Source organism: Cibotium barometz, chromosome 21 (assembly GCF_041138505.1).
Source record: "Cibotium barometz isolate CiBa-2024 chromosome 21, ASM4113850v1, whole genome shotgun sequence".
Classification (NCBI taxonomy): Eukaryota; Viridiplantae; Streptophyta; class Polypodiopsida; order Cyatheales; family Cibotiaceae; genus Cibotium; species Cibotium barometz.
This window is the reverse complement of record NC_141066.1, coordinates 9476891-9489433: the sequence shown is the minus strand read 5'-3', so window position 1 is coordinate 9489433 and position 12543 is coordinate 9476891. Positions and strand designations below refer to the sequence as shown.

Sequence of the window (12543 nt, the reverse complement as noted above, 5' to 3'; positions counted from 1 at the left end):
TTAGATGTCGAGCTTTTTTTGAACGAAGGTAGAATATGTAAGTACAGAATGTGGCATGTCATGATCTTGCAACATTATCATGATCTCATTATTTCTCTCCACCCATATGCTGAAATTCTAAAGGATGGCACATAGCACGTTGTTTTTATCTTCTACCTTCTCCAACATGGATTGAATATCTAGAGCATGGAAGAGGGGGAGATGTGATGTAGTTTCAGGAGTTCAAAAACATTAGGCATTAAGTTGAACTTGTATGTCACACAATGTTTGTAGTTGCTTGCTTAAACTTGTACCCTTTCATCAACGCTAATTTTATTCAGACTATTGTTATATTTAAAGCAAAAATAGAAAGAGAATGTAATATGGACATAATATGGACATAATAGATTCATTAAGGAGACTATCGATGTATCATAAGAGACTTTAGCCATAAATAGTAGGGAGCTTTGCTTCTTTGCATGTGCCTAACTCCGTTGTGTGGTACTTACTGGTTTGGACATGCATAAAAACTGAACATGATGCTATTCGGAAGGATAAGACACTGCAACTCTAAACTCGTTGTTGCAGAGAGAGCTTGAGACCTTGACAAAGTATACTCGCAGCAAACCAACTCTTCTATCTACTTGGGTGATGTGGCCATGAGGAAAGCTTATCCGAATTATTAGAGCCCCTGTGAATTTTTGGCACAGATGTACATGAGGGGTGTGTGTGTGTTTTGGGGGGGGGGGGGGGGGGGGGGCGGGGGCATAGAGTGAGGGGGGAGCAGAATGTATCTGTAGGATAAAAGGGTGATGCCTATGTATCTTTTATTTCTCCCCCTTGAGGATGTACACATGTGAGTGTAAGAAAAACGATGCACTTGTAAATTTGATGATTTTCTGGGGTAGTAACCAAAAGTTGTTTGTGTAGCCCCCATGCCTGAAGTTCTTAAGCAATAGAAAATAACAAGCAGAAGTTTGAACATATTAGCGATTGCACCTTGCTATCTCTCATTGGAGCCCCCCCATTTGGACCATCCATGCTCCTTGCTTGAAATAGGGCTTCTCATGTCCAAGCCATATTTGTTGGATGGGTTCTGATCAAACCAGATTGTTGGGCATGTTTGACTTGAACTAATAATAAATTAGTCCACACAGCATGTGGCATAATCTTGTTATTTCTCTCCTCGTTGGTCCCGGAGAGAGTGTAAAGGATGGTGCATTGTATAGTGTCCTTTTATCTTGTACTTTCTATACCACAAGGGATGTATATGCTTTTTTCCCAACAAGGATTAGATGTCATTCAAAACCTTTTTTTGGCCTTGCTTTCAAGAAGAGTATGGATGTTAGAGAGAGGAAGATGCAATGGCTGCCAAACCAGACAAGCACGCCAAAAGTTCAAAATGATAGAACTTGTATGCCACACAATGTTCTCTACTATTTAGTTGAGGTATCTTTGATGATTGTACTTGCTTTACTTAAACTCATTACAGACTCATCTGATGTCTTCAAGGAAGCTATCCTGCCTTTTGCCAGTTCTCAACAAAAAGAAGTTAACTTTCCAATGATGATGAAGCTCCATGCATTAAATTATATGCATGCTTTTAATGCATGGTTTGAAAGGGAATTGGAACAGCACCACACAACAATATATATTAGCACTATATAGAAGAGGGTATTGTTGTATCTGAACAGTAAAATGAAATGTAGCCATAACAGCTTCATATAGGAGACATAACAGTAGGGAGCGTGCTTCTTTGCATGTGCCTACCACACCCTGGCTTTGATCCAGTATCATCTTGATTCATCTCCTCCTCTTTTTGTTTTTAAGGAAAAAGCTCTCAGCTGGGCCGATTTCACGAGCCAAAATGCTAGGGTCTTCTTTTGCCTTAATCTCAATAGCTGCTTTCTTGGCATTTTGGACCACTCTGTTGTTGTCCTCCTACATAACCGCAAGATCAAAGTAGTCAATAATATGGACATATACAATACTATTTTGGATTGAAATGATTGTCTTTGCATCAACCACCTTTTCCCACAAATTGCACTTGTTGCAACTCTTACATGGTTGATTAGGGCTTCTGAAGTGCTGCAAAAACGTCCAGCCAGCCCAAACATCAGAACAACCAAACAAAATACACCAATTTTAAGTGCAAGTGACAGTCAATTCATTGTGTGGACAAAAGGAGCCCATACAAACCTCACAAAAGTGCTTGTAGTTCTTGATTGGCTGCCGGCATACATAACACATACCCTGCCCACACCTGCAAGTAATCTGGAAAATTGGCAAGTGAGAAATTATCAAAAATTACATTTGCAACAAAATGCATTAAGTATTATTGTGGGTTGAGTAGCTTGCCGACACTAGAAGTGATCTGAGGGTTTGTAAGGAGAAGAAAAAACATGCCTTGTTGCAGCCATCTTCTTTAACCAGCTCGGCTTTACATGCCATGCACTCCCGTATCAAACTTTTTGACATGATCTGTCATGCTGGGTAGAATTAGCATTCAAACCTCTCGAGCAATATATTACGAACTTCGGGAATTTTTTCGCACCTCTTCCACTTCGTTTCGCATGTGTCTCTGAGGTGGCTGCATGTTTGCACAGAAAATCTTGAGTCAGACCAAACATCGATACCCCCCCTTAAAACAGTGTGCATGCCCCCAAAGTATTCAAGTAAGCACGCGCTTGCATGCACAGACGTCACTAACTGTAATTATTCAGCTGCCTAAACTGCACCTTCTCGACATCCTCGCAACGCAAAGGCTTATGGGATGGCTCCTTGCACTTCAAGCATGTTGCCTGAAAAAGGGAATTACGTCATAGGGTTCAATGCTATCTATGAAAGACGCTCGTGACCTTTTCCTTTTTCAAAATGTATTGAAATAAAAACAAACATGAAAAAGCATGAATTATCACCTTCTGACATGACTTGTTTGGACACTTGAAAACTGACACGTCTGCATCCACTTCACATGCAAAATTGCAAGCAGGACAGTATATCTACGACACACAAAGCATTTTAGTGCAGGCATGGATAACAGGAATAGTTGGGGGGGAGGGGGACATAAATCAAATGCTTAAAAAACACTAATTACCAGCCCTGGAAGCTTGGCACGAGCCACTGAATCATTTGCTTGGCGTTGTTCAAATTTGATAAGAAGATCTCCCTTTATCACCCGTCGGACCTAATGAACGGATTAAGTACAATTTATTCAATAAAAAAAGGTCCCATTTGCATGCTCAAATGCAATACCAACCTAAATAAACATACCCTACCTCTGACCATGGAATAGATTCATCACATCCGGCCATATCTAGGCATGCAAGAGTTCCGCAGGCCGGCAGACCTCCGAACGTAGATTCTTCTATTCGCCTTTGCAAACATGTGAAACAAAATAGATGTCCATCTGCACACTGCTTTGCAACTGTTTAGTGCAGAACCATGTATAGTACCTAGCCATTGATATAAATGTACACTATTTTGAAATAGTGTGATGTTGTGCTTACATAGGCAGATGCACATTAATTTGGAGCATTTCGACAATGAATGTGTATACCATAGACTGATATAAAACAGCTCATCTTGAATTACCTTAGGTATTGTACAGCGGTGCACTCATGGGTAAGATGGCCAAGATCCCCTTTTTTTTTCAAAAGGAAAACAAACTGATATATAAAGGAATGAGGATGCAATATGTGTGTGTGTGTGTGTGTGTGTACATACATACACATTCATATACACATACATACATAAATACATACGTACGTACATACGTACATACACAGTCATGTCCGTATATAATATATAATGACGATTTTATCATCATATTCATTATTATCACCATTATTATTATTATATGAAGGCATCATTTTGCATATAAATGATTTCTTAATTGTAATGACAGTAAAAAAAAAAAAAGAATCAAAACATTATTAGGGTCATCGACACTGTCATTGTATGCCTGCCTGTGTGTGTTCATATTTACAAAATTGGGATAGAAGACATCCTTTTGAAAAATGCTACTTTCAATATGTAAGCATACATGTGGCTTACCTGCACCATATCTTCAAAGGGAACATCTGAGCAGCAGCATCCACATTGAAGCTGTGTGGCAGATTGCAATGAAACCCACTCTCTCTGAAGCATGGGGCACAGGGTAGTATCAGGGGAATCCGACGGATTCACGGGTTGCTCGACTTTCTTTGGGTTCATCAGACAGCATACTCTTCTTCTTCTTCTTCTTTTTTCTGAGAGCATGAACAAAGAAAAAGTCATGCTAAGGTTATCAATAAGAGCTGCAAACAAGCTTATTATTATTATAAATAAATGTCTCATTACTGATCCCATAATCAAGAGTAGCCAATCATTTACCCACAATACTAAGGCCAAGAAAATGCCAATAGAATTAGGAGTGTAATCTGATCATGATAAAAAAGGACACATTTATTGCTGGTTAAGAACACATTATTTGCCGGTTTACTTGCTGATTAAGGACACATTAATTGCCAGCCATGTAAGCTATTATAGAAATTTGCATAAATTAAGACGATAAATACGTTGATCAACTCTAAAAGCAAAGACGATTGAAAGCAAGATTTCTTGATTAAGGAAACTCTATTAGCAGTGCTTCATCGCTTAATTGTCGAAAATTAATTAAAAAAACAAATGAATAATACTTAAGCAAATTATATTATTCGCTCTATATTTTCTATATTCTGAGCTTTTGAAACCTAAAAGCAGAGACTGCATGTTTTTCATTGCATGAAAATTATGCCCATGATTATATCTTATCTTATTAGATTAAAACAAAACAATCATTCACAAAAAACAATAATGAAGAATTACGTAATTCATCATTGACAAATCTAATTAATAAAGAGAAGAAAATTAAAGAAAAACCTATAAGCAGCGTGAGCAGTCAAAAATTCTTGATTGATGGTTACCATGGTTGGCTTAGTGTTGACAGATATAGCGTGTCCCATGCACCCAGTACACTTGGCCGATAGAAAATAATTGCTAAAAACAGCTGGTAAAGAAATTTATGGCGTTTCACACCTGTCTCTTTGTGCCTCCCCGCCCATGAATCCACAAACATATTGAACACCCATTTTTTCATATACACACACACACATATATATATATATTCCCTTAAGAACTTTCATTATATATTTCTCTTCTCTCACTATCACTCTCACTAGATATGCCACAAACCTGTCCACCTGAAAAAATGAAAGAAAACTGAATGTTCTGCTTTATCTGGCCCATTAAGAATCTTTCCAAAAATCTAGTCTTTAACCTTTGCGGGCGTATCTGTCAATGGAGTCCATACGCGAGAAAAGAAATCCCACACCTTCTTTGCCACCATGAAATGAAAAGATGCGGGCATGTTTCCAAGCATGTAGTACAAAACACACCATTACCAGAAGCAATCCTCCGCTTTCGCACAACTGGTCCCCCAATGGTAGGCCTCCAGCTAGCATGAGCCATAAGAATACCTTCCCTTGATATGGAATCTTAGACCACCAGCCTTGTAAGATTACTTCCTTCCACTAGGCCCTACTCTTCCTGATGTTCCATACCCTATTAGCCTTCTCACTGATCCAGTGCTTATCTTCCACCATCATATGGTACACTTGATTTGTTGTACAACGCTGGACAATGTCCTGAGGCTTTCTAAATGCCCAATCTAACCAAGGTTGCTGATCCTCCAACTGAGGAATATCACCAAACGGTGTAAGTGTGGCCTTACCTTCTCCCATAACTGTACATATCCACTTGAAACCCGATAATATTGATAGATTTTTCAAAAAGACAGTAAGCCGCCTCGACGTGGCAACAACAAAGCATCCAGAATTCTCACTTCACTTGCCCTCTTTTGACCAAAATCATCTAGAAAATCAATTCGCTAGAACTGACTGCACATAAGAAAAAAATGCTTTAATTAGCATTTGCTGGCTAAACAACCGTAAATATTTATGAAAACATTGTCTAGAATTAACCAGACAAAAACAACTACAAATACGAGGCACACTCGCATTAATTATACGCGAATAATCTGCATCTATCTAATTTCAGCTAAAAAACGTACTTCAACACTAGATAACCCCCAAAAATATTAAATTCTTGGGAAAAAAATTATCATGATTTTTCTCTAATTTTTTCTATTTTTCTAGGGCCTCAAAATTTACTAATTTTAAAATCCACCAAATTCTATCTTATGGCACTCCAAATCTAAAATTTTCCAGAAAAGGTTAGTAATAAAATTTACCAAAATATAATTGATATTTCAAAAATACCAATTTCTAGGATTTTAAAAATAATTTCTAGAATTTTTCTAATTTTTGGTAATTATTAAAAAAATTTACCCCAAGAATCCCATCGAACACGAAAATTTTCAATTTTGCCCGACAATTCTCAAATCTAATTAAAATTTGCAAAAAAGGATTTTAAAAGGAATTGAACGGTCCACAGGCGCTCGAACGGACACACCACATGCCGGTCACCAAACCCAGATATTCCAAAAATTTGAAATAACCTTTTTCTAATTTTCCACGAATTTTTAAAAAATTTTAATGCACCCCAAACGCATTAGAATACGAACGGTCAAAAAAATTCGAAACTTGTAAGGTCATCCCGAAATACGGAAAGTCAAGGGTCGCGGGAAAATGAAAAGACAAAAAACTCCGAAATACGGAAGGTAAAAAAAAAGGACCCCAAAGGTCAAAGGGCTCAACATGAATTTTTTTTCAAAAAAAATATCATGAACATGAAGTTTTTTAATCTCTTTTTTAAAGCTTTAATCTAATTTTAATTAAGCTTTAATTAAAAACTAATAAAGCTTTATTAAAGATTTTAAATAAGCTTTTTTTAAAAGCTTATTTTTTTTTGAAGGAAACGGGGGTGGGTTTGTGCGTTGGCGGCCCACAGAAAAAAGCCGATAGCACGCGAATGAGAGGGAGAGGGGAGAGGAGCATAGAGCTCACTTCCCCATTGATCCTCCATCTCCACTCTCTCTTCCTTCAATATTTCTTCTCCACTCTATGTTGTGATTAAAGTCTTAATCCTAAATTTTTTACTAATCATGATTAATACCTAATGATGATTAATATTAATCAAATCTACCCCACCTAAGAGGTGTTCACACGAGCGAGAAGAACATGAAGAAAAACTCAGATTTGAGAGATGAAAAAAATGCCACGCACAGGGGAGAGAACCCGATGCACCGACGTGTTGCCCCCTACTGCATTTCAATAGAAAATCGGCAAAAAATTGATAGCATGCTTGCAGAAAACCCATAAAAAATGTTTTTTTAAAACCATAAAATGCTCAAACAATGTCCTGAAAATTAGGGAAAAATCCTACATTTATTTGAGATGCAGGGGAATCCTTTTTTAACAAAATATCCACATTATCATGTGCGGTATTTTGGTAAAAAAAATCTGTAAATGCTTATTTTAACCATAAAAATAAAGAAAAATAGCATTTCCACTCACAAAATTTCCTCGCAACGTCGATACATCATCCAAGTCGAGAAGAACCACGTTCCAACCGCCATATTGACATTATCAATGCATAGACCACCAAAATAAACCAAAAAATAACATTTTTTGCTTAGTAAATGTTTAAAATTTACTTTAAAAATGCTAATTTTTTTGGAATAATGAGAGAAAAATAAGAGGAGAAAAACATCAAAAATTAACTAAAGACCGCTCCGATACCACTGTTAAAACCCTAAAGATCTCTGTAGCTAATAACCATGCATAAACATACATGAACCAGGCATATACTCATCCACCCAACCACCCCCGAGCCCAAGGGTGCACACATAAATACAATGAAGTATCACATATCTTACCTTAGTGTCCCATACCACCAAGCGTGATCTTCAAATTTTGGCTCTGGCCCTCCACCCTCGTTGAGGCATGTGCCTCTACAAAATCCATATCTATGGTTTCTTGACTCATTTCCACTGCTCAACACCGAAAATTAATGCTTCCACCATAAGAAGGAGAAGAGTTACGTTTCAGCCTTGCAAAACAAAGAGGAGAGGATCCACTACCCAGATGGAAAATTTGTTTGCACGAATGGCTCCGAAAGAGGGGTAAAACCTCAGCACACCTGGTGGAACCTCTTCAGGCTCACCCATAAAGAAATTAGGGCAAACACAAACATTGTGTAGGCTGAAAATCTGTGCATGGCCACGATCGCAAATTCTCCACTGCCTCTACAAAATCCATATCTATGGTTCCTTGACTCATTTCCACTGCTCAACACCGAAAATTAATACTTCCACCAGAAGAAGGAGAAGAGTTACGTTTCAGTCCTGCAAACAAAGAGGAGAGGATCCACTACCTAGATGTAAAATTTGTTTGCACGAATGGCTAGAAAAGAGCGGTAAAACCTTAGCACACCTGGTGGAACCACTTCAGGCTCACCCATAAAGAAATTAGGGCAAACACAAACATTGTGTAGGTTGAAAATCTGTGCACAGCCATGATCACAAATTCTCCACTACCTGGATGGAAAATCTGTCTGCATGAATGGCTTTGAAAGGGGTGTAAAACCCTAGCATACCTAGTGGAACCGCTTCAGGCTCACCCACCAGAGAAATCAGGGCAAACATAAACAATGTGTAAGCTAAAAATCTATGCACAGCTGCGTAATCGCAAATTCTCCACTGCTTGGATGGAAAATTTGTCGGCATGAATGGCTCCGAAAGGGGGCTAAAACCTTAGCGCAGTTCTTGGAACCGCTTCAGGCTGAACCATAAAGAAATTAGGGCAAACACAAACACTGTGCATGCTAAAAATTTACGCATGGCTCTATCCTCTCTCTCTCTCTCTCTCTCTCACACGCACACACACACACACACACACACACACACCCACCCACCCACCCCTTATTAAAGCAATCTCTCTCTCTCTCTCTCTCTCTCTCTCTCTCTCTCTCTCTCTCTCTCTTTCTCTCTCTAAAAATATCTTTAAGTATATTCTCAATCTAAATCCTTTTATGTATTTGTCCAACCTCCCACCAATACTTCTCTTAAATTCAATTTATCTCTACCTAATATTTTCTTTCTTTCTACAACATGTTTAGTAAACAAGTTTTTATACATGTTTTAGCAACAATCTAGATTATTGATCCATCGTGCCTTCTAGCGAGATTCTAAATGCTTCCATATGGTCTGAAGAAAGCCCATATGATCATCAATTGACCTTCTTTGAAAATGGATGTGATTACTAATGGGGCTACTTATTACTGATCCTCATATACATCTATATAGCTATCTAAATATGAAGTAAATGGAGAATAACAATAAGTCATCACATTAAACTTGCACTCTATCATGAATATTTATTTCAAATTTATAGAAGAAATAAGTAATATCCAATGCCACTAAGTTATTGTGTCCAACATATATCAGACTCCCTTTTTTGTATAACTTTTTTTTAAACATCGCTTTTATCATGCTGTCCCAACAAGATCGGTAAATAAAGCCTCCTTGGTCCATAGAGTGGCCATTTTCTTTTCTACTTATTAACGAGCATGATCATGTTTTGGCACCCCGAAAAAAATAATCCAAAAAGCATATACACCTCTTTCTCGAGGTTACTACATATATCGTGTGAATCACGACTCTTGGTACCATCTCCAAAATATTCAACAATAAACCTACTTTATTAGCTATGGCTAGTGTGCTTGCCATCCTATAAGCCAAAAGCTATATACAAAGAATCAAATTTGGCATGTATCTTCTTTTTAGCTACTCAATTTTAGCTCCTAATAACATTAAAACTAAACAATGCCAATGCTAGTAATGTTTATAGCATGTACAATACTCCATACATTATATTGATAGTAATGCACCTTAACCCCATGCTAGTTTATGAGCTAAACCATGGGGCTTGCATAAACTTGGAGCCTTTCTCAAGTGTAATGATAACTTATGAGAAGATACATCAAAGGCATGCTTGTTTATTCCTATGCCAACCCTATGTCTTTTACTCTCATGAACTAGTACCATAGATTCTCCTACATGAGGTATAGACCATCTCCCATGTTTTCATACTTTAATGAGAGAGGATAGTATTGATAGCCCGCATTATTCATAATGAAAGAGGATAGTGAAAGCCCTCATTATTAATAATTTGAAAACCTAGAGGTAAATCATGTGAAGACAAATTGACTCATTTAGGTTGGTGTAAGATGTGTAGCATTTATTTAAGCTTGTATACATTGTGGTCCTACTTGTATTCGAGCTCATATTATCTATACTCCTACTTGTGTTAAAGTTAATGCATTGACTCTATGTGGCAAGAAATTAATGTTCATCAAGGAATATTCCAATAGCCTTGCACAAGGGCATGAAAGGGTCAATTGGGGAAGTATGCACTCGTTGTCTTAAGGGAACAAGCCCATTTTGTGTGGGGAAGCTATAGAACACTCACCTTCTTGGAGAAATGTAATCTGCTCGCAAGCAGACACTCTCTTTTTTTTCTAATAATAAAAGGATCTTTACTCATCACTCCATTGTAACTTCCATGTTGCCACACATGGATGCCTTTGCAGAGTAGGTAATGAGCTAAGGGGGGGGGATTAAGGGACCTTATTGTAATTTGCACACTGAAGTCCCATGTGACCTTTAGGCATTTAAGCCTTATTGATGATGTTAAATAGATTTCATGGCTCAAACCATGCTTTGTTAATACTAATTGTTGGAGTGGAGAAAAAGGTAGAAATGCACACACATATAATTCACCAAGAAAGTGTTAGAGTGGAGATTAAGGTAGTAACAAATGCAGCCAAGCAAAGAGAAAGAAATAGAAGCATGGGTACCTACTTCAAGCCATACAAGGCTTTACGTAACCTACACACAAAATCTGACTCTTATAACCTAGTGGTTGCATTATGTATATTTCTCCTTGTAGATCACCATGCACGAAAGCATTCTTTACATCCATCTAATGTAAAGACCAACCCTTCACTATAGCCATAGCAATGACAACTCTCATGTGTGTGTGCCACGTCTACAATATGCCATCAATCATGCTTCACTACCCTTAGCTTGATGCCACTAGGAGTTGTTTACATGGACACGGTATGGGCTATATTCTAACACCCCCCCTCATGCAAGCATGCATTGGACCATTTATACAACCCTACATTAAATACAGATACACTTTAGGGAATGCCTTTATAATGGTAGGTATATTACAAAGGATTTTACCATGAGGTTTTTACAAAATACTTGGACTAGAGAAGTCCATCTGGTAGCTTTGGAGAGGAGGCTTGTGCATAGCTACGCGCCTCTTTGTTACCACCACTTGTGCACTCAGATAAGTGTCCCATCTCCCCGCACTTGCTGCAGTTCTTCTTAGAAGGATCCTTTTTGAAACACTTAGATTTATTCCTGCAGCAATCAAATAACCTGTAAACAAACAACTTCTATATACAACCTGTAATACAACAATATCTCTTGTAACTGCTGCAGCGGTACTTCAGCACAACCTGTGTGTCACCAAATGTGACCAGAGTACATGTACATACACAAGTAGCAAAAATACATGTGCAAACCCTTTTTCACTTTCAAAATGCACTGCTGCACTACAATAACCAGATTTCGAGCAGAAACAGTTCTCTACCAGAACTTCCAAAAAACTGCTGAAAATACCCTATAGTGACAAAACGGGGCCCGTTAACGCTCTCGAAATGTGAATCTGGCAGAAAAAACTTCGTCCAAAAGGACAAAATATGTGCCCTGTAGCTTCTCTCCCACGAAGACAGCTCCTCAATCAGAGATGTGTAGCTCTCCTAGAGCTATTGAGGAGTGTTGTACCTAAACCAAGAAGGGGAAAGAGATGATGGTGCTCTTACCCATGTAGTATCGCTTCCTTCCTTGCTTGTTCTTGCCTCCTTAGCTCTCACACGAGCCAGACTTTGATACCATAAAGAGAATGTGGGGGAGAGGGAGAGCTTCAAACCCTAGCAAGCAAACACACACACAAGAGAGAGCAAGACACAAGAGAGAGATGGATAGCTGAATTTTCTTCTATCTTCTTCTTCTCTACTCGACCAACATAACATAAGGATAAGAGTACACACTATATGGGTTAGTACTCAACTACTACAACATACAAGGGTCAGTCCATAATGTGAACCCGACTAAATGAGCGCCACTATAACTATGCCAGTCTCTAGTAATCAAAAATGGCTGTCACACAACCTATCATCCCAGGCTGCATATCACCCATAATCTCACCAACCATGCCAGTGGTGTACATGTAAAAGTTATCACCCAGGCGGGTTATCAATGTCCGCTATAGCACTAGTTAAGCTCGATATCTCAACAGAGTCCACTATTCTCATTATGACTCTATTATTCATGGGGCACCCCCCATATTACTATAACACATCTATTCCCATATATGTCTCAGTACCATATCCATACTCGTATCCTTATCCATATGCTTACTCTCAACTTGCACTAGCCCTTACACCAACCACATAGGAGGATTGAGGTTGATGTGCTTAGATAGTGATGGAAATAGGGAGTGGGGTAGA

The 12543-nt window shown here is 38.3% G+C and overlaps 1 protein-coding gene across 7 annotated transcripts; it reads right to left on the bottom strand.

Annotated features, from left to right (window-relative positions):
• Positions 1-1433: 1433 nt before the first annotated feature.
• LOC147626814 (uncharacterized) lies at positions 1434-4975 on the bottom strand. 7 transcript variants are annotated; one of them, XM_086816100.1, is made up of 11 exons: positions 4926-4975; positions 4036-4229; positions 3258-3395; positions 3077-3166; positions 2898-2981; positions 2718-2780; positions 2534-2569; positions 2386-2460; positions 2179-2253; positions 2008-2067; positions 1434-1920 (listed from the first exon to the last, which is right to left on the bottom strand). In XM_086816100.1, exons 2-11 carry the CDS (start codon positions 4192-4194, stop codon positions 1783-1785), a joined length of 918 nt encoding a protein of 305 aa, XP_086672226.1. In that variant the 5' UTR covers positions 4195-4229; positions 4926-4975; the 3' UTR covers positions 1434-1782. The 7 variants fall into 7 exon arrangements, 6 of the variants coding, with proteins under 6 accessions (XP_086672226.1, XP_086672224.1, XP_086672225.1 ...); XM_086816098.1 differs by having other exon boundaries at positions 4882-4967; XM_086816099.1 differs by lacking the exon at positions 4926-4975 and adding an exon at positions 4354-4680.
• Positions 4976-12543: the final 7568 nt, after the last annotated feature.